Source organism: Oncorhynchus kisutch, linkage group LG27 (genome assembly GCF_002021735.2).
Source record: "Oncorhynchus kisutch isolate 150728-3 linkage group LG27, Okis_V2, whole genome shotgun sequence".
In the NCBI taxonomy this organism is placed as follows: Eukaryota; Metazoa; Chordata; class Actinopteri; order Salmoniformes; family Salmonidae; genus Oncorhynchus; species Oncorhynchus kisutch.
The window spans coordinates 11,453,864-11,475,869 of NC_034200.2; the positions used below are offsets into that span (position 1 = coordinate 11,453,864).

The following is a 22,006-nucleotide window of genomic DNA, read 5'->3' on the forward strand; positions in this document are numbered from 1 at the left end:
CATTTCCCCAGAATAAATCCAAGGAAACCCGGAAGCCAAGTATCGAAAAGAGGAAACACAAAATAGAATTAGGAAAGCAGCGGACCGATGTAGTGAGGATGGAGGTAAGATATAGTTTACGAATATTTCGTTATTGAAGATCGAGTATGATTGTTAGCTAGATCTACTGAACGCCTTCATCTTTTTTGCCATCTTGCCACTTGAACTAGCTTTTGGATTTCTCTCCCAAAATTGCCACGATTGTGTTAACTTCACCAACAGTCACGACCGTCACTGGCTGTTATTTGTTTAGCTAATAAACCCTACATATCACACCACTTTCTTACTATGACGATATTTAATTAACTTGTATAAGTAGCTAGTTTTTCAATGTAAACAAGAGGCTCTCTCGCTGGACTCAACTCCTTTGCTTTGTCATGCAACTCCTACCCGAGCTGATCTCACACAGACACACACTTAGATCGAAGAACACGTAATAACGACCTATTTTAATGGACACCGTTACAAGTTAGGATGATCAGATCGTCTTGAAACATATATTTAGTCTTATGTCCATCACAATAAAGAGTGTTGGATTGGCATTGAGGAAGTTTCCTCCGTTCTCACATCAATCCATTCCTTAAAATTCCACGAGGGGGAGTGTACACTTCGAGAAGTTGTTGGGCATAATTCAAAATTGACCCATATCCCAATTTCCTATACATTTTGGATAGGTCTGAGCAGAGTTGTATTACTATGTTGTCCAGTAAGGTTAAATAAATGGAGATGTTCTAGAGATATTTCCATTGAAATGTTCTTTCGTCCTGAGTACGCGATCGATTATGTTTACTCGATTAGACAGACTTGTTCGACTACTATATTAATTGACTAGATCACAACGTCGAGCCTGGTCGAGTTGGCTGAATATGGACCTGAGTTAGCACGAGCAACGTGATTTTGACAAATTGCCTGATAGCTAGCTAAATATCTTACGGTCAGATTTCGGTTCTTATGGGGAACAAAGATCTTTCCAATTATTTGTAAGAAAATAAATAACAGCAAACGTGAGCTATATCCGAATGCTACATTGGAAGCTGGCGTTAGCATTGTTGGCTAGCCTGCTAGCTAGCTAGCTAACGTTAGCGAATTGAGTTTCCTTTGATGAGCTACAAGTATCTATCTCAGAATGCTGAACAAATCAGTTATTTACAATTTAATTTTGTGAACTGAGGTTACTTAGCTAACATTAGTTGGACGTGCTACCTTTATTTATGTACTGCTAGCGGTTATAGCTAGCACACCAGTTGAAAACGTGTGTCGATTGATTCGTCTTGTCTGGCATGATGGTGATCTCTAGCTAGCTACATTAGCTGCAAAGAGCTCGCCAATCTTGGTTGATTCGAAGTTAAGTCCGACAATTTTGATTGGTCTGTCACGATGGATCTTAACTTTTACTCTGAACTTTCTGATGGCACTGGTCAGAATGTCGACACGGAGTTCTTGGAAGCACAGGCTTATAATGGATACGACCCAATTAACAAGGTATGGGGCCTATTTCTAAACAAGGAGGGAAAGAGTATTCACACGAAATGAAAATAACCTATGTTGTGTATGCGTCGGCAGGCGAGTCAAGTGACTCTCCCAATTGAGCCTGATATGTTGGGACTGAAAGGAGCTGTGATCCACTGTACTGAGAAAACAAGGACTGAATCCTATTTCTGTTTTGCAGTTTCCAGGGGGCAGTGATAATTACCTTACCATATCTGGGGCAGGTCATCCTTTTCTATCCTCTGAGGTGGGTATCATGATCCTAGAAGCCTGCACAGTTTCCATACTACATATTATTGACATTGTGCAGTGTATTTACACTTAACATGTTCATGCAATGTTTCTTTCCCATTAACAGTTGTCCTTCTCCTTCTCTCTGTTTAGCAGACATTCCATACCCCCAGTCTTGGCGATGAGGTGTTTGAGATCCCTCCAATCTCCCTGGACCCGGACACAGCACTCAGTGTGGGGGACGTGGTTTCCCATTTTGGGGAACTCTCAGGTGGAGCAGGGGGCCTCGCGGGTGCTGGAAGCCTGGTGAGGAATGCTGTGGTGGGGGGCAATGACCCCTCCTTTGCCTCCACCTATGTGAACACAACCTCTCAGGGCCTCGAGCACCTAAGCTTGGGGGTGATGAGCCAGCCTGGAGGGGGGGCCCTGCTCAGTTCAACACTAGGGGTGGTAAGTAGTGTACTTTATGAATAGCTTTGTGCATCAAGAACGTGTTTTTCTCAAATGCTAATGCTTTGTTAAGATGCTTTTTGTAAAGCGCTATTGCTAAGTAAAGACTCCTGGCCTTGTCACTCTAGGAACTTGGCCACTCCATTGGCTCCCATTTCAGCAGCTCCTCTCCAATGACCATTGATGTCCCACTTGGTGACATGAATCATGGCCTATTGGGACATAATCAGCTAACCACTATTGACCAATCAGATCTGAGCGCCCAGCTCGGGCTTGGCCTTCATGGCGGGAACATTCTGTCTCGTTCCAAATCACCTGACCAGCTGTCTGCCACGCCCTCTCCAGCGGGCTCCCTCCAGGATGATGACATGGATGACTTCAGGGTGAGTGTCTGTTTGTATGTTTGTTTATACAGTGCCTTGCAAAAGTATTCAGACCCCTTGGATTTCTTCACATTTTGTGTTACAAAAGTCATGTTTGTCAACAATCTACACACAATACTCTCTAAGTGGGACAAAAATTCTAACATTATTAAAAGATGAATACAAGTAAAATATAGTCGTTGCATAAGTATTCAGCTCCCTGAGTCCATACATGTTAGAAACACCTTTGGCAGCCATTACAGCTGGGAGTCTTCTTGGGTAAGTCTCTAAGAGCTTTGCACACCTGCATTGTGCAATATTTGCAGATGTATTATTTAAAAAATTCTTCAAGCTTTGTCAAGATGATAGGGATCATGGTTAGATGGCAATTTCCAAGTCTTGCCATAGGATTATCCTGTTTATTTTTATCCTGAAAAACTCCCCCAGTATTTGCCGATGTCAAGCATACCCATACCATTCTGCAGCCACCACTAAGCTTGAAAATAAGGAGGCAGTTAATCAGTGGTGTGTTGTGTTGCATTTCCCCCAACCTAGAGCTTTGCATTTAGGCCAAAAAGTGTGTTCCTTTGCCATGTTCTTTTACAGTATTACTTTAGGGCCTTGTTGCATACAAGATGCATGTTCTTCTTTTCACTCTGTCATTTAGGTCATTATTGTGGAGTCACTGCAATGTTGTTGATCCATCTCCAGTTCTCTCCCATCACAGCCATTGAACTCTGTAGCTGTTTTGAAATCACCAATGGCATGGTAACACCCCTGAGCGGTTTCATTCCTGTCCTGCAGCTCAGTTCAGAAGGACGACTGTATCTTTGAGGTGTCTGGGTGGTTTAATACACAGCGCACAACATAATTATTAACTAGACCATGTTTTAAGATGGGTAATAACCAATCAGACCTTGAATATCTATCTACCAATCAGTGCCCTTTTTTTCTGAGGCTTTTCGAAAAGCTCCCTGGTATTTGTAGTTGAATCTGTGCTTGAGGGATGCAGATTTTGTATGTATGGGGGACAGAGGGAAGGTTTAGTTATTTAAACATATCAACCCCTATTCATTTCACACAGTCAAATTGGACTCCTGAACTAATTTAGGTTTGCCTTAACAAAGGGGCTGAATACTTATGCAATGACTATATATTTGAGTTGTAAATCTTTGCTCATTTTTGTAATCGTCACTACATTACACAGTCAAAAGTCATAAGTATATATAAGCCCTACCCATTTCCACAATTTATCTTCATAAAATTGTATTTTAAACCAAACCCTAACTAATGAAGTTTGATGCATTGGACCACCAGGCCTACACATTTGGACGAAAGTGTCTGGGAATGAAATTAGGTGTAATGTGACTAACGTGACTTCACTTTAGAGCGTATGCCATCTTTCAGCACCAAATGTCACGCTGTATGAAGCACATGTTTATATCATATTTGACCGTGGGTTATGTCACAATTTACATGGGTCAATATGTCTCACAGTTGTGCCACATTTATGAACCCTTTATAAAGCATGACATATGGTTATAGATTCTTTGTAACACATTTATGTAGCGCTTATGAAGGCTTTATGAAGCCTTTATAAGCTAAGCGTCATTTAAACGGTACCTAATTGGGCCACTCATTTCTTAATTTTTCTTCCACTTTACCATTAGTATTTTTTGCCATTTTTCTTTTTTACAATTAAATCAATTTTAATCCCAGTTTAACACACGCTTTGGAAGAAATCCAAGGGGTCTGAATAATTTCGGCAAGGTGCGTCTTGCTAAGTCTTACTAAATCTGCTGATCTAGACTTGTATCTTTCCCCGTCTCTCTCTGTCCACTGGTCCCGCTGTCACCCTGAAGAGTGTGCTGGTCGACTCTCCGATGTCCCTGTCTGTCTCCCCTGCGGTACTCTCCCACCTCTCCACCATGCCAGCCTCTTCCCCCATGCTCTCCTCCTCAGTCTCCCCTGCCTTGGTGAGGCGCGGCGGGGGCAAGCCGGCCATGGTGGCCGCTACGGCAGGGCCTGGAGGAGGGAAGAAGGGGAAGAAGAAGAAAGACCCCAACGAGCCCCAGAAACCCGTCTCTGCCTACGCCCTGTTCTTCAGGGACACTCAGGCTGCCATCAAGGGCCAGAACCCCAACGCCACATTTGGAGAGGTGTCCACGATAGTAGCCTCCATGTGGGACAGTCTTGGGGAAGAGCAGAAACAGGTATACAGTACATACACTTTGACTAATACACATGTAGGTAACAGCCAAAATAAAGGAAACACTTGCGTAAATGAGGGATACAAAATAGATTAAAAAGCAGGTACTTTCACACAGGTGTGGTTCCTGAGTTAATTATTCTTTTATTTTGATGACCATGGCTAGAAAAAGAGATCTGTGGCTTTGAAAGAGGGGTCTCAAAGAAGCATAGAGGGTTTAAAGGGTGTGTGTCAGTCACCAGATCTCAACCAATTGAACCACTTATAGGAGATTCTGGAGCGGTGCCTGACAGTGTTTTCCACCAGCGTCAACAAAACACCAAATGATGGAATTACTCGTGGAAGAATGGTGTTGCATCCCTCCAAAAGAGTTCCAAACACTTGTAGAATCTATGCCAAGGCGCATTGAAGCTGTTTTGGTGGCTTGTGGTGGCCCGACACTCTATTAAGATACTTTATGTAGGTGTTTCCTTTTATTTTGTCAGTTAACTGTACATTTATAAAATTTCAAGGACATTTGTGGAGACTCACGTCTTTATTTATGTAATTATACCCTGTCACTATTAGGTGTATAAGAGAAAGACGGAAGCAGCGAAAAAGGAGTACCTGAAGGCACTAGCAGCTTACAGAGCCAACCAGCTCTCACAGGTGAGAAACTCTTGGCCTGTCTTTGCTTGGAAACCGTGACTGTAGTGCTGACAATATTTTACTGTAAATGTCTAGAAGCTATTGTTACCTATTCAATAAATGTGCTCATTTCCCCAGCCCTCCATTGACGTGATGGACACAGCTTCTTCACCATCACCTCCTCCAATACCTGAGCCAGTGCCTTTGGCCCCCCTGGCTCCCGCCCGCCCCCCCCGTCTCCCCCAACACATCGCAGACCAGAATACCATCACCAACATCTGCGCCTCCAACATTATTCTGGACGTCCCCCAAGTCACCACGCGTTCCCGCACAGGCGCTTGCAAGCCCCCCACCCTGGGCCCCACAGTCACCCCAACCCTGACCCCCACCATCACCAAGATCATCATTTCCAAACAGATGCTCCAGGCCGGGGCTAAGCTCCATCAGATACCCAACTCCATGGTGACGGTGCTCCCTGGCGGTGTGCGCACCCTGCTGCCCTCAGCCCCACGCCAGCCCCCACCTCTGCTGCAGATGCAGCACGCCCCTCCTCCCCCGCGGCTCCAGCAGATGGTACACTCCCCAGCCCCGCCTCCCCTACAGGCCAAGCCCCGAGGAGGGAATGCCGGGCCGGGGCTTCCTGTGTCCATCACCGCCACACCTCCCCCTCCACTACAGATCAAGATAGTCCCGGCCTCTTTGCAGGCAGACTCATCCTTGCCTATTATTGTTACGACAACAGCAACCGCCCACTCAATTGGTGTCACCACTTCCGCTGTGCCTGCATCAGCATACTCTACCCCTACAGTGGCTCTGCAGTTGGCGAAGTCCACTGACTTGACAACGAGTGCGGATGAGGATTTGGTTACGGAAGAGTTCACTTCGGGAGAGGTTAGCTTTGTTTTCTGACCCAATGTTAAATATAATATTCCTCTCGGCTTCTTGCTCAACTTTCACCTCTTTTTCTTCAGATGGAAATGGAGTTCAATGTGTCTCCACGTGCCACTGACGCTACTTCTGGCCCCCTGACTCTCTGTGTACGAGTAGGATGCACCAACCCTGCGATAGAGAGCACGGACTGGGACAAAGAGTACTGCAGCAGTGAATGTGTCGCCACTCACTGCAGGTTTGTGGGTTTGGATATCAACGTATTTGTGTTCCTTTCTCTCTGTGAGAAAAGTTTGTCGTTTTTTGGGAAGTTTGAGTAGAAGTTGTTGGAATAGAAAAAGGAACGTGATTGATTGATTATGTCTACTTTAAAAATAAAAAAGACAAGTCTGTTTTCCCCTTTCTCTCCTTCAGGGATATCTTCATGGCCTGGTGCTCCATCAGGAATCACAACACCATGGTTGTGAAGTAAAGACCGGCCACACCCAGACAAGGGGAGAATTGTGATTTGCGTCTTGTTGGGTCAGGGGTGATAACAGGCCTAAGGTAGACTGAGTGGGATGAGAGGATGAAATGGCGTTTGGAGAAGAATGCCATGTACCACCAAGCGATCCAGTGGAAGGAAATGATCAACATAACACATGGGATTCATTTAGAGATGGACAGTGGCCGAGATAAAACGTGCGAGGACAGGGCGTGAAGTATATATTTTTCTGTGTGTTGTATTGTTTGGACGTGCATACTTTTTCAACGGGTCCATTCACAATGATGGTGTTATGAGAGGATGTATACCATATGAAGGAACCTGAAATCATAGTGGGGTTCTAAAGGGCTCTATTCCAGAGGGTACATTGGATCATAGTGCTGTCACATGTTGACATACTTTTGGTCATGTAGTGTATGTGGACACCTGCCCATCGAACCTCTCATTCCAAAATCATATGCATTTATATGGAGTTGGTCCTCCCTTTTGCTGCAATAACAGCCTTCACTATTCTGGGAATGTTTTCCATTAGATGTTTGAACGTTGTTGCAGGGACGAGCTTCTATTCAGCCACAAAAGCATTCGTGAGGTCGGGCACTGATGTTTGGCGATTAGGCCTGGCTCGCAGTCGGTGTTCCAATTCATCCCAAAGGTGTTCGATGGAGTTGAGATCAGGGCTCTGTGCACTTCAGCATACGTCTGTCCCGTTCTGTGAGCTCATGTGGCCTACCACTTCACGTCTGAGCCGTTGTTGCTCCTAGACCATTTCCACTTCACAATAACAGCACTTCCATTTGACCAGGGCAGCTCTAGCAGGGATGAAATTTCACAACCTGACTTGTTGGGAAGGTGGCATCTTATGACAGTGCCATGTTGAAAATCACTGAGCTCAGTAAGGCCAACCTACTGCCAATGTTTGTCTATGAAGATTACATGACTGTGTGCTCGATTTTATACACCGGTCAGCAAACGGTGTGGCTGAAATTGCCGAATACACTAATTTGAAGGGGTGTCCACATACTTTTATTTTTGAAGTCAGTTTTGACAGCCAAAAGCTTCATAAAAAGTTTTCCATCTTTATTCTTATCTATTTGGATAAATATTTGATACCCACCTTTCTTTTGTTGGTTGCCTTTAGGTTCTCAGAAAAAAATTCTCAGCGTCTCTTTAAGTAACTGTTGGGAAATAGTGAAAATATCAGATTGAGGAAAGTGGTGTATCATGCTAGACTCTTGGTTTCTGTTCACATATAGTTTAGTGGGCTCTAGAGACTTTCTTACTTTTCATTATTGTAAAATAAAAGTCCACTGTGTCTAGTCCAGTGTGAATAAATGACTAGAAATCAAGGTCAATTTGACTTTCATGTTATTCCATTATTTTTAAATAAAAGAGCAATGAAGATAAAGAGCTCAAACTCTGGTGTCTCATTTACTGTGAGTAGCGGTGAATGTTTGTGCTAAAAGGGATGGCTGTGACAGACCAACAGTAATTAATGAGCCTCTCACTGAATTTACTTAATACATCCTTTACAATAAACAAAAATATTCTCCAATCATACAGGAGTATTAAAGGCCTATTTTTTTTTAATTGGGTTGCTACTTCCCATGGGTATGCACACAGGAAACCGCGCAGGTCCTAGTCATTTCCTGTTTGGACTACTGCAACTCGCTGTTGTCTGGGCTCCACACTTGTGCCATCAAATCCCTGCAATTTTTAAAGAATTCCCAGCACACCTGGTGTTCAACCTTCCTAAATTCTCCCATGTCAATCCGCTCCTCTGCACACTCCACTGGCTTCCAGTTGATGCATCTACTACAAAGAGCAGCAAGGGGAACTGCCTTTCCCTACCTTCAGGCTATGCTCAAACCCTACACCCCTGAGTACTTAGTTTTGACACCTCTGGTCTGCTGGCCCTCCCACCCTTATGGGAGGGCATATCCCTCTTGTCCCAGTCAAAGCCCTTTTCTGTTCTGTCACCCCAATGGTGGAACAAGCTTCCCTATGATGCTACGACAGAGTCCCTGCCCATGTTCCGAAAACATCTGAAACCTTACCTCTTCAAAGAGTACATTAGGTAAGGTAACTCTCACTTGACTTCAATCTGTAAAGCTAAAGAGTTACAGATTCCGTGATAGACATGTAAAGGTCATTTCAGATTGAACTGACAAATGGCACGTTTATCTTGAATGGGGTCTCCGCTAAAGCGGATCTTTGCCTTTAAACTGCAATCAAGCTGTAAAGCTGAACTTCCGCCATGCGGATTGAAAAGAGCCATTTTTTTTTTTACTACTAGCACAGACTTCGCTGATAGCTACTTTGAGAGAAAAAATTTACCTGATGACTGATGTGGTAGTCCCACCTAGCTATCCTAAGATGAAACACTAACTGTAAGTCGCTGTGGATAAGAGCGTCTGATAAACGACTAATGTAATGTAAAACTGCTAAACGACTAATGTAAAAAAATATATTTAAAAAATACGTTGATGGACACATCAGGTAAAACAATCATTTAAACTTTTATTTAATCAAGATACAATAGAATCATGTCAACATTATTTGTATAATAGAAACCTGAGACAACGGGAGTTGTAGTAAAACATTTACATATTTGTTTCAGCAGAGACAATACTTGGTTATTCTCTACAGTCCAGTGCTTTGTGATGAGTGTGCCGTGGAGGGCCACTACTGGGTCTTTATAATGGCGACTCTACTGGGAGGATCTACGCGGTACAGGCCAAATCCCAGGCACACAGGCTGACTGAGCTGAGCATTGAACTGGTGCAGCTTGGTCAGGTTGATATTCACCTCAGAAAAAGTGATGGTTCCCTTCGCAAAGTCTACCACCACTGTCAATCTGTTGCCTTTCAATGAATTGGCGATTTCCCTCTTCATCTTGTTGTGGTAGGCAAACAGATTTCCCTTTGCATTGTGTGTGATGCTCCAGGATTCCTTGTTGAGGCCAAAAACAGGGCCCTCGGTCCCCTTGCGCTTAATGCTCTGATAGGACACAGCGATGTCCCAGTAGCCCTTGGCCTCCACCTCCCAGTAATGTCTCCCAGAGGAGTAGCACTGGGTGGTGAGAACCTGGGGGGCTTTGTCAAAGCGGGAGGGGTGGCTGGGGAGGGACAGTTTGTCCTCCACTCTCTCCACAGACTGGAGATCAAGGGACACTTTGAGAAAAGGGCTGGCCGAGTCTACGTCCAGAGTCAGCGCACCTAAGAAAGACAAATGGGGACACAGATCAGTGACACACACACACAAACAAGCACATCAGATCAGTGATAGACTGACGCACACACACACTATAGACCCATTGTATCACTGCTTACGTTGGGCTTCTCTGGTGTCTGCATTTCTGTAGCCCTCTGGTGGATTGTCAACTATGAATTCTGTAAACAAATACATCACATCGCTTATTACCACAGCAACAAAGATGTATTGCCATACTTATTTCTACAGTACAGGAATCTTCAAGTTTGATCATCCACAAAGAACAAAAGTTATTTATTTGCTTCTCACCTGCCACGGAGGAGTAGACATCGTGCAGCTATACTTATTTCTACAGTACAGGAATCTTCAAGTGTGATCATCCACAAAGAACAAAAGTTATTTATTTGCTTCTCACCTGCCACGGAGGAGTAGACATCGTGCAAGAGAGTCTCCTGTTTCTTCAGTGTGTCTGTGAGGTTTTGATTTTCCAGAGAAGAACTATATGCTGTGATGGAGACAAAATGTTCATCAGACACAGAGACACACACACACACACACACACACACACACACACACACACACACACACACACAGGCAAGATGGCCACCATTATGCCTGTGCCCAGGAAGGCAAAGGTAACTGCTTAATGACTATCGCCCCGCAGCACTCACCTCTGTCATCATGAAGTGCTTTGAGAGACCAGTCAATGATCATATCACCTCTACCTTACCTGACACCCTAGACCCGGCAGCAGGGTAGCCTAGTGGTTAGAGCGTTGGACTAGTAACCGGAAGGTTGCAAGTTCAAACCCCTGAGCTGACAAGGTACACATCTGTCGTTCTGCCCCTGAACAGGCAGTTAACCCAATGTTCCTAGGCTGTCATTGAAAATAAGAATTTGTTCTTAACTGATCTTGCCTAGTTAAATAAAGATTTAAAAAATAAAAGAGACCCGCTTCAGTTTGCTTACCGCCCCAATAGATCCACAGACAATGCCCTATCCCATCTGGACAAGAGGAATACCCATGTAAGAATGCTATTCATTGACTATATCTCAGCATTCAACACCATAGTACCCTCCAAGCTCATCATTAAACTCAAGACTCTGGGACTGAACCCCGCCCTGTGCAACTGGATCCTGGACTTCCTGACGGGCCGCCCCCAGGTGGTGAAGGTAGGAAACATCACCCCCACTCCGCTGATCCTCAACACTGGGGCCCCACAAGGGTGCGTGCTCAGCCCCCTCCTGTAGTCCCTATTCACCCATGACTACGTGGCCAAGCACGCCTCCAACTCAATCATCAAGTTTGCAGACGACACAACAGTAGTAGGCTTGATTACCAACGATGACGAGACAACCTACAGGGAGGAGGTGTGAGCTCTGGGAGAGTAGTGCTCAACGTCAACAAAACAAAAAGGAGATGATCGTGGACTTCAAGAAACAGCAGAGGGTGCACCCCCCTATCTACATCAACGGAACCCCAGTGGAGAAGGTGGAAAGCTTCAAGTTCCTTGAGGCACACATCACTGACAAACTGAAATGGATCACCCACACAGATGGTGTGGTGAAGAAGGTACAACAACCTCAGGAGGCTAAATAAATGTGGCTTGTCACCTAAAACCCTCACACATTTTTACAGATGCACAATTGAAAGTGGGTGGTGCGGTCTACTCAACACATTACCAGGGTCAAACTACCCAACCTCCAGGACACCTACAGCACCCGATGTCACAGGAAGGCCAAAAAGATCAACAAGGACATCAACCACCCGAGCCACTGCCTGTTCACCCCGCTATCATCCAGAAGGCGAGGTCAGTACAGGTGCATCAAAGCTGGGACAGAGAGACTGAAAAACAGCTTCTATCTCAAGGCCATCGGACTGTTAAACATCCATCACTAGCACATTAGAGGCTGCTGCATATAGGCATAGACTAGGAATTACTGGCCACTTTAAGGTATGGAACACTAGTCACTTTAGTAATGCTTACATATCTTACATTACTCATCTCATATGTATATATTGTTTTTTCTGTACTATTCTACTGTATCTTTGTCCGTTCCATTCTGACATCGCTCATGCATATAGTCTTAATTCATTCCTACTTAGATTTGTGTGTATTGGGTATATGTGGTGTACTTTGTTAGACATTACTTGTTAGATATTACTGCACTGTCGGAGCTAGAAGCACAAGCATTTCGCTATAACCCGCAATAGCATCTGCTAATTACATGTATGTGACCCATAGAATTTGATTTGATACACCCACACATACACCTTGCTGAAGTCCAAGTGTATGCAGGTCAATGGTTGACAATGTTATTTGGGGCAAGTAAGAGAGTAAATGACTCATTTAATACTATATAAAAGAAATCCAAGTCGTGACTGACTGCGTCATTATCAGATCTACTCACCATAATAAAGGACAATGAACCAGAGGCACAGCAACACCACAGTTACACTGTTAATGCGGGAGTCTTTGGAATTAGAGTTCTGCCTCTGTGCACAGAGAAATAAAACGATGAATCTCACAAGAAATCAAAAAACGATCAAAGCATTACAGTAGAGTGCACAAACGCAGACTAACTTCGTTTTGGAAGTCTTCTTTCAACTTGCTGACAGAGTCCTTGCATTCCTGTAGCTTTCCCTCTAGCACCTGGAACTGCTGCTCCATAAATGCCTGAAACCCATTTACACACATACTCACAGCTGTACACTGAGTATACAAAACATTAAGAACACCTGCTCTGTTCCATGGCAGACTGACCGGGTGAAAGCTATGATCCCTTATTGATGTAATTTGTTAAATCCACTTCAATCAGGGGAGGAGACAAAGTTAAAGGATTTCTAAGCCTGGAGACAATTGAGACATGGATTGTGTATGTGTGCCATTCAGAGGGTGAAGTGGCAAGACAAATAATTGAAGTGCCTTTGAACGGGGTATGGTAGTAGGTGCCAGGCGCACCGGCTTTTATTAAGAACTGCAACGCTGCTGGGTTTTCCACACAACAATTTCCCGTGTGCATCAAGAATGGTCCACCACCCAAAGGATATCCAGCCAACTTGACACAACTGTAGGAAGCATTGGAGTCAACATGGGCCAGCATCCCTGTGGAACGCTTTCAACACCTTTTAGAGTTCATGCCCCGACGAATTGAGGCTGTTCTGAGGGTAAATGTTCTTAATGTTTGGTATACTCCGTGTATATGTACTTGTGCTTAAATAGTGCTATTATACCGATGTGTTTGTTTGTCTGCGATATTATACATTACAATATTGTGCCAATCATTCTGCATGGGCAGTGTCTCTGGGTGGTGTGTGTATCATTCTGTGTTTTATGGTTTATTTATTTGTGTCTTTTAAGCACATAAACAAACAAATTTCCCCCTGGTGGGATAATAAAGTCGATATAGTTTGTGTTTGAGAGACAACCTTTTTTGGATTAAGACCGGAAGAACCTCACTTCATTCTCAAACCTGGGATTTCTACAGTACTTGCCTGGAAGTGTACTATGTGTATGAGAAACTCTCTGCCCCCCAAATCCTACCCCGCCACACCACACCCCATTTACTCTGGTTGAAGGAGGGTAACAGAAAATAAATCAAGAATGTAAAACTAGCATTGTATATATTTCTCCTATGGCTATCCTTAAGAAGAGAGGTGAAAAACTCACAGTCAGTTTTCTGCCCAGAACGTTGGTGGTGTCAACGGTGAGGTTCATCTGTTTCTTGTCCATGGCACAGATATTACAGATGTAGGTTTTCGACATGGAGCAGTAGTACCTCAGCACCTCATCGTCATGCTCAGGGCACCTCCTCCTGCTCAGGTCCCCCAGGGGTTTGACCAGAGGGTGTCCCATGTAGGCAGGGAGTTGCAGGTGATCCTGGACATGCTCCTGACACAGTGACACCTCACACTTCAGACACGTCTTCACTGCCAGGCTCTGTTTCTCTGGACAGCAGTCACAATACGCACTCTCTGTCTTCTTAGCCTTCAATTAAATCAGAAAATCAATCAGTTAATCATGGTTAATTTATAAGTCAGCAAAACCAATCTAGTGACAGGTAGCAGGGCTAGAGTTATGGGCCCGCCCTACCGTACTTCCTTGCCCTCCCAAATGAGATATTTAAATATTTATCAATTATTTGACTGAGAGACGCATCAATCTCAGTTAAAGCATCCAAGCAAGCGAAGCAGCGTCCCTCTGTCTCAGTATGTGTAGACCATGTATTTGATGCTGTCTGGATCAAAAGAGTATGGCACGTCATGCGATTTCTGTCCAGACAGCATCAGATACTTGGGCTATATATAGAGATGCGCTGTTTCTCTCGCTCAAATGATTTCTCCGGTGATATAGTTTCATCAGAGAGGAAGAATCGAAGCGAGAGGGCTCACAAAATCTGTCCAGTATAAGCCTAATGTGTTTCTACGGGAATAATATGCAGACCTAAGCTTGTTGCCCATCTTCCCGCCTTTGGGACAAAGACTCCCATTGTTAGGGCGGAGACATGAGCATCTCGGTTTTGAGTTCCATCTGTTTAGGAAAGGGAAGGGGGGATACCTAGTCAGTTGTACAACTGAATGCCTTCAACTGAAATGTGTCTTCCGCATTTAACCCAACCCCTGAATCAGAGAGGTGCGGGGGGCTGACTTAATCAACGTCCACATCTTCGGCGCCCGGGGAACAGTGGGTTAACCGCCTTGCTCAAGGGCAGAACAACACATTTTTACCTTGTCCTTTCGGTTTAGCTAAAATAAAAATGTATACAATAATTCCAAAAAAGGTTGTGCCTGTTCTGCATGTTATTTTGGCATTAATGTGTAACTGATGTGTATCAGTTTCTAAACACATTTATTGAGTTAATAAAGCTGCAGGTGTTGCAGCCTAGCTCAGTGTTGTCTGTGGTGGAGGGGCAGCCAGCGGAAAATACAGAGCATAGAGGTTGGTAATCTTCTCTAATTACGTCCGGGATTGGCTCAGTGTTCTGTCACTCATGGGGACAATACGTCACCGCAAAAACTACAGGGTGAGCTAGAAAGTTCAAGCCTACTTGGGTGCTATCATAGATTTACATTAGAAGTGCCCATACAAGAAGGCTCAAGGTCATTAGCCACAGATAAAATGACAAATCAAGTTATATTCTAACGTAGCTTTGATTTGACTGATCATGTCAACATCATACTTTCAAAATCTTAACTCGCATGCAGTCATCAGGAATCACGTCGACAATCTACTGGCAAATCCATTTAAGTCCTTGTCATATGTAGAGAAATTAGAGATAAAAGGTATCCGTGCTCATCGGCCATTGGACATGAATATTACACAACAAGTTTGAAATCGTAGTGGTATGAGTGGTTTGGAAGGAAGGCTAACTACAAGCGTTGCAAAGCAATCACTATTTTGCTTCCTCTGCCTGCTATTCAGTGGAGAGGGTGTGTGGTCCAAGTCTGGGTTTAAGGGTCTATTTTCTAGAAAAGGATGAATACATTGGCCATGCTGTCAATCCAGCAAGACTTCTGCCGCGTTCAAAATAACTGGAACCTCAGAACTAGGAAATCTCAGAGTTCAGTGAGTTAAAGACAACTGAGAACTCTGAAAAAAACGAGCTCTGTCTAGGAAAATACATTTTGAACGGTCATCCAACTCAGAATTCCAAGTCGGGAACTCTGGCCTCTTTTTGAAGCGCTGACCTGAAGATCACTGACGTCATGATTCGACCTTGTTTTTATCCGAGTTACCAGTCCTTTAAAGCACCATCAATACAGAGAATGCCAGAGTTCCATGACAAAATTTGCCCACAAGAAGGACAGCCGCCCTGCCTTCCTGTTCAAGTGAGCACAGCACAACCGTGAGTCCAATAATATATTATATGCTGCTGCATAAAGTATGTAATATGCCAGGGAAATATCTATACTGTAGCTAAGAAAGTAATACTAATTGTATGTTGTGTAGAAAGCTGTTAGTAGCCCATGTGACTCACCCTAATAATTTGGGCACTTTCCCCCTTATAATTTAGCCTACTGTTCTCACTTGGTGCCATCATTGAATATTGTAAGATATTGTAAGATATGCCCCCTCTATTTATCCTACAGTTCTGACTTGTACAGGGAGAATACTGTAAGCAAGGCCCATGGATTCTGAATTCTGTCGCTGTACATTTCAAAAGTGCTCAACACATAGTTATATTGACTACGCCGGTCTTAGCTCGCTCATTAATGTCTTAATCGAAGTTACAGATAGCGTCTTATACGCTCAACATTCCCTTATGCCATAGTTTTTACGTCTCAATTGTCAGTAGAAACCACATTTGTTTAAGCAAGTCAGCCATATCAGCTATGTTTATTTTAAAGGCAGTAAACAAGGCTGAATGAACTGTTTCGCTGCCAGACAAGGTTCTGCTGATAGCCAGGTGTAGAAGGGGTAAGGATTCACTCCACGATGCTGAAAATAAATCTCTACTGTTGGCACAGCTTTATGTAGGCCCTAACAGTTTGTAGGCACCGTTTGTCACCGTTATAGTGCAATTAATGCATTATTTACTGTTGTTTATTGGCTTTGCTGGCCTGTATATAAACAAAATATATGTTGAGTTTGCCCCACCAAGAATTACATGCTAAAATTGCCACTGGTCTTAACTCACCACTGTTTTCTTTGCCTCACACAAGTCAACAAAGCTTTTTTTTGATTATTTAATTTATTTTACAGCTATTGGGAATGATTGTTCCTCATTATTTGAAAATCATTCCAACACTCCCGGCCTCAATAATCACCAAGCCAGTGTGTGAAAGAGCAAAATAACTGGTGATCCCATATATCCAGTGGAAATGCCATAAAAACAGCTTTCTGTCCCAAGCTCACCAGAAGGGTATACAGGGAAGTAGTTTAAAGAGAATACCGAGTAGAACGTCATTAGATAAAGTCTCAAATATGTGGTTCTTTTTTTAAGACCAACGGGGCTGAATTTAGTTTCTCTAGCTGGCCCACACTCCATTGCAGTAGGTGGCGGTAATGCACCACAACGTTGGATGCCAACCCCGATAAACCTCACCGAAGAAGAAGCAGCTCACTGGCGAAGGAAACTTTGAGCTCCCGGAATAGGCGAGTTGATCCGCTGTTCCAAATTCGTTCGTTACAGCTTCCGGTCTGACCATGTGAAAACTTCACTAGCAAAAACTCAAGTCAAGACAGATAGAAAGTGAGGCAGACAGGCGGAGAAGAGAGATGAATGTGATTGAAACAACCGGAATTTTCATCAGGATATTTTCACCTGTTTTTATTATGTATTTTAATTAGTTGATAATGGAAGTTCTCTTGAGTTCTATGCTCTCACTTATTTAGCCGCCAATGGATCACAGTGTATCAATGTGTCAGAGGCTAGTGCTCTCACCATAGTTGAATTTGAACTTTTAGATGTCATTTGTATGATTCACCACGTGACAATGATTTTGAGGAAAGGAAACTGTTCCACGAAAATGTGCATATCAGTAGAAATGGTAGGATAAATGGTAAGCTTCCCAAAACTTGAAACACATGAACTGCCTATGGTCTTTACTATTACACCCATTTAAACAAATGTCTGCCCGGCGTAGTGATTCATAATGGCCTCGTGTCTGACAGATCGATAGACACACAAATTATGATAAATGGAACAGAAGTCTTGGCAAAAGTAATAAACCAGATCTGTGAACAAATTGAGAGGAGCACCTTTAGGTTTTCTCTGAAGTCCTCTGCGATGTTAGCCAGGGTATAGCTCTTCTGGACGTCAATCGTGGATCCAAAGTAGGCCCTGCAGTCTGGGCAGCGGAAGGGCATGTTTGAACCGAAGTCTATTATGCCCTCCAGACACACCATACAGTAGCTGTGCCCACAGGACAGCTGGTGCGGGTCTTTAAATATGTCATGGCACACTGGGCATGTCAGCAACACCTCAAGCTGGGTTTTGCTTGACAGAGGAATGGTACAGTCTTCGTCCATCTTGCTCCCTTTCCTGCTGTTCAAAGATTGGAGTATAAGGTTAAAAGGAAACGAAGTATCCCCTGACTGCTGTAGGTGGTGCTCCAAAATGTCCGTTTCAAATAGTAGCCAGCTGCTGAAGTGAATGGCATGTTAGCGTAGTAGGCAATTAGACATGGGAAGGTCTGTGCACTGCCGCTAAATCACACAAAATGCAATAATTTACCTGTAAAGTCAGCTTTCGGTCCTTGCCTGTGTGTACTTCACTGTATACAGTGCAAACATTCAAAAGTGAAAGCAAAGCTCCCTGTGTATACTTCCTTTGGAGGCGGGGCTAGACTCAACTGTCATTGGAGCCACTTCACAACAGGGAAATAGTCTGCAGTTATATCTTTTGAGCTACTTTTTTAATAATGAGCTTTAATAAGCTATAAAATAAACTACTGTAACATACATTAACGTTTAACAAAAGAGACGAGATTCACACAACCAGACACTTCTGATGTGTCCATTTTTACAAGGCATTAGTGAAACCAATAATACAAGTGGTGTTTTTTTATTGCCAGACAAAAAGGGCCAATCACAGTACATACCATAAAACAGACATTTTCACGCAAACGCAGGGAATTACAGTGCATTAGGAAAGTTCAGACCCCTGGACTTTTTCCACATGTTATGTTACAGCCTTATTCTAAAATGGATGAACGTTCTCTCTTCCCCCCCCCAAACTATTTTGGATTAAAAATAAAAGCCATGTAGTAATATTTGTTATATCTTCAGCAAATCACAAGTCAGACATCAGCTTCAATCAAAAAATATGAAATATGAAATAACTTCTCTCTACAGATAACATTCAAATGTGTATTTGCAAAATTAAAGGCTGCATCATACTTCCCATTCTCTTAATTTTAAACTATGTCATGTGTCTTTAGATACTTTTTCCTGTGTAGACGTCAGGGAAGTTTAAGGATGGTGTTTTCCTGACAAAAACAGCACTATGATCAAAGATAAGGAGAGACAGTTGCTGCATTACTATGGTATTTGGCATAATGGTTCAAGATAAAAGTATAAAACAAACTATTTAAGCCTACCTTTACAACTACTTACAAACCAAAATACACAAAGGAACAATCTGTTTGTATTTACTACAAAGTGAAAAGATGTATCATGAAAACAGATTGTCTGAGAAAGACCTCACACTAATCTCAGCCCTGGCCAATGTACAACACTATGTATTCTTCAAAGAGACATGCAACAGTTCCATGTCCATAGTGTTTTGGCCAAAGAAATAGTGTAAAGACCTAGGGCCAGTTTTCCAGACCTAGATTAAGCCTAGTCCAGCATGCGCAATAGAAAATCTCCATTACAATAACTTTTTGGTTTAGGACTAGGCATAAATTGGTGCCTGGAAAAACATTATGGCTATTAATAACATCAGTGTCCACTAAAGCTTTACTCAGATGATCAGTCTGGACAATCCAAACCTACACAGGATGGTTGACTGCCTCATTTCAGATCTTTCCACTGTCCCCATCTTCCGTCATAATGGTTATTTACTATCATAGTATCGTTCAAAACCAACCAATGCTGAACGATAGGTTATAAATGAGGAATGGACATTTAGTAGTTTCAGTTAGAGGTAGATAAGCTTTGTAATGCGGCTTACACAACCAGCCGATAAAGGCTGCTAGGTGCTAATGCTTAGGAACAGCTCTCTTTGTCGGAAAGTGAGCTACTTCGCTGTCACTCCCAAGTGATCAACGCTGTGTTCCTCAAGGTTCCTGAGGATTCTGAAGCTCTTGGAGCAGAAGGAGCAGGTGAAAGGTCTCTCACCTGTGTGAAAGCGCAGGTGAGCCTTCAGATTGTCCCTAAGCCGGAAGCTTTTCCCACACTGGAGGCAGCTGTGAGGCTTGTCCCCCGTGTGGAACCTCTCATGCCTGCGGAGGCTTTTCCGCAGGGCAAACATCTTTGAGCACTGGTAGCATGAATAGGGCTTCTCCCCGTTGTGGAAGCGCTCGTGCCTCCTCAAGATCTTCCTGCGTTTGAAACTCTTCCCGCAGATCTTGCAACCGTAGGAGTGGCTCGGGGAAAGGACGCTTTGAAGCCGCCAGACATCGTTCCCACACTGAGTGAAGCAGCAAAGGCGCCGGCCTGTGTGGATGCCCTGGTGGGTCTTGAGGTCCTTGGGCATGGGGAACCTCTTGCTGTTGTGACAGTAGCTCCCATTAGCCTTCTTCCCTCCAGGCACCAAAAGCAGGTTCACCAGCAGCACCGAGCAGGCCCTCGTCAATTTGTGCTCCAGGGAGGTCTGCTCCAGCTTGAAATCCACCTTCTTCATCATCATCTGGTCCAGCTTGAAGTCCACCTTTTTATTCTTCACTGCAGAGGGAGGGTCCAATGCACCCATAGATGTCAACTTTCTCTTAGCCTGTTCAGGAGCCAAAGCCCCATCTGAGGTTGACAGGCTATAGGCTGTCTCCTTTGCGGTGCTGACACTGGCCTGCTGGGGCTCCACCTGGATAGGCTTTTCTTTACAATTTGCCTGTGGTGTTGAATACTGCTCTTCTGCCTTTGGGACCATTTGGCAGATGACTTTAGTCACCCATTCTGTGTTCATTCCATTCTCTGATTCTGTCTTGAGGGGCTGGAGTTTCTGCTTAGTTGGGGAGCTTTGAACAGTACCAGAGAGGTGGTTTGGATACTTAGGGGCTAGAGGACAGAAAATTAAATAGTTGTTAGATGGTAACCTCAACCCTTTATATACAAAGTCTTTCTAACAAACATATTTATGTATCTATAGCTTCACCGCCACCTAGAATTAATGTGTTTACTGGAATAGATAACTTGTTCTCCTTCTGGCTCAGTGGTTGTTGGGGATTCTGGTTCCAGACAGCTCCCCTTCACCATCTCCACATCCTGGCAGATGGATGACAAGCCAAAAAATATAACTACTTAACTCTTGTAATACAGGTGTCAGCAACTCAAATTAGCCTACACTACAGGTCAAAACGCCATGGGTTATTTTAACAAACACCAAATACATCTTATGGTTCACAAATCACATTAACCTCAAACACTGACTCACTGACCTTGTGTTCTAGAACATAGCACTTTAGGTCAGCAGGCTGATTAGCCTCCAGCATGGTGATATGATGTGCAGGACCCTCCTCACTGCTCACCTTTGAGACGGAGCACTGTTTTGGGGCTAGAGGGAGTGGGAGGGGGGAGAGAAAAGCACACAAACATTCCATTGGTTTGATCAGCACTGACATGCATAACAATGTAGAGGTTAAATAAATCACTAATTGTGCATAACTTTGTTATTTTTTGCTTCAAATGTTGGTTGTTGACAATTTGTCAGTCATCTATATTTTGCAGTATCCCAATTCCTTCCAACATGTCATAAGAAAACTACATTTCAGTCACATTCAGCGAGAATAATAAGACTGAGTCATCACGCAAACTAAACCGTGTTTATTTATCCATATGTGACACAATTTTACATATGGCTCCCCTGAGAACATGATTGTACCACTTGCTAGTTGCAACAAAGTATCCAGCAGCAAGATCCGTTGGATGAGATTGTAAACTAGGTTTCACTGGGATCTTAACAGCAACAACGTTACAGTGTGATGAAGTCCATATACCAGTTAACTCCTCATCCACTTGAACTCCGATACTGCGAAGACATTTCTTGCCTGACTTTTTGACAGAGTCCACCGTTTGCAGGATTTCATTTTGCTCTGTCCGCCCTTCAATGAGAACGGTGGTTCCTTTAGCAAGGAAGTGACACTCGAACAGTTTCGTTATTTCCACGACGGCCACCTTTGTAAGTGAATCCAAAACAGACACAATCTGGGTTTGAAAATTCACGTCGACGGACACAGACATGCTGACAGCTGTTAATGAGCGCACAGTTAAGAAAATGTTGAAGCCAAAAAGCTTGTCACGAAAGTGAACTGTGTTTATATCAACCACATGGTAGGAGAAGCTGGGGGCGTGTCTCTGACGTTCCATCACCAAGTTCGCTCAGCGTCTCGCGCCAAATTCACTTTATTTCCGGGAA

At 43.7% G+C, this 22,006-nt stretch overlaps 3 protein-coding genes across 8 annotated transcripts; 1 reads left to right on the plus strand and 2 right to left on the minus strand.

The window, feature by feature from the left end:
• The first annotated feature begins 4 nt into the window (after window positions 1-4).
• On the plus strand, window positions 5-8,185 carry tox4a (TOX high mobility group box family member 4 a). 4 transcript variants are annotated; one of them, XM_020462797.2, is made up of 9 exons: window positions 5-104; window positions 1,709-1,774; window positions 1,912-2,208; window positions 2,337-2,591; window positions 4,433-4,783; window positions 5,347-5,427; window positions 5,545-6,297; window positions 6,378-6,532; window positions 6,709-8,185. In XM_020462797.2, exons 1-9 carry the CDS (start codon window positions 99-101, stop codon window positions 6,764-6,766), a joined length of 2,022 nt encoding a protein of 673 aa, XP_020318386.1. In that variant the 5' UTR covers window positions 5-98; the 3' UTR covers window positions 6,767-8,185. The 4 variants fall into 4 exon arrangements, with proteins under 4 accessions (XP_020318386.1, XP_020318387.1, XP_020318384.1 ...); XM_020462798.2 differs by having other exon boundaries at window positions 1,915-2,208; XM_020462795.2 differs by lacking the exon at window positions 5-104 and adding an exon at window positions 715-1,521.
• Window positions 8,186-9,275: 1,090 nt separating this feature from the next.
• On the minus strand, window positions 9,276-18,298 carry LOC109872238 (E3 ubiquitin/ISG15 ligase TRIM25). Of its 3 annotated transcripts, none has more exons than XM_020463405.2 (8): window positions 18,167-18,298; window positions 17,692-17,974; window positions 13,660-13,977; window positions 12,574-12,666; window positions 12,401-12,485; window positions 10,404-10,493; window positions 10,108-10,167; window positions 9,276-9,993 (listed from the first exon to the last, which is right to left on the minus strand). In XM_020463405.2, the coding sequence occupies exons 2-8, from the start codon at window positions 17,959-17,961 to the stop codon at window positions 9,461-9,463; spliced, it is 1,449 nt and encodes a 482-aa protein (XP_020318994.1). In that variant the 5' UTR covers window positions 17,962-17,974; window positions 18,167-18,298; the 3' UTR covers window positions 9,276-9,460. The 3 variants fall into 3 exon arrangements, with proteins under 3 accessions (XP_020318994.1, XP_020318993.1, XP_031663240.1); XM_020463404.2 differs by having other exon boundaries at window positions 17,692-17,977; window positions 18,167-18,280; XM_031807380.1 differs by having other exon boundaries at window positions 17,692-18,073; window positions 18,167-18,222.
• A 130-nt stretch (window positions 18,299-18,428) lies between these two features.
• Window positions 18,429-21,996, minus strand: LOC109872302 (zinc finger protein 773-like). The gene is made up of 4 exons (XM_020463491.2): window positions 21,588-21,996; window positions 21,030-21,145; window positions 20,772-20,856; window positions 18,429-20,649 (listed from the first exon to the last, which is right to left on the minus strand). Exons 1-4 carry the CDS (start codon window positions 21,955-21,957, stop codon window positions 19,673-19,675), a joined length of 1,548 nt encoding a protein of 515 aa, XP_020319080.2. The 5' UTR covers window positions 21,958-21,996; the 3' UTR covers window positions 18,429-19,672.
• Between the last annotated feature and the right edge of the window lie 10 nt (window positions 21,997-22,006).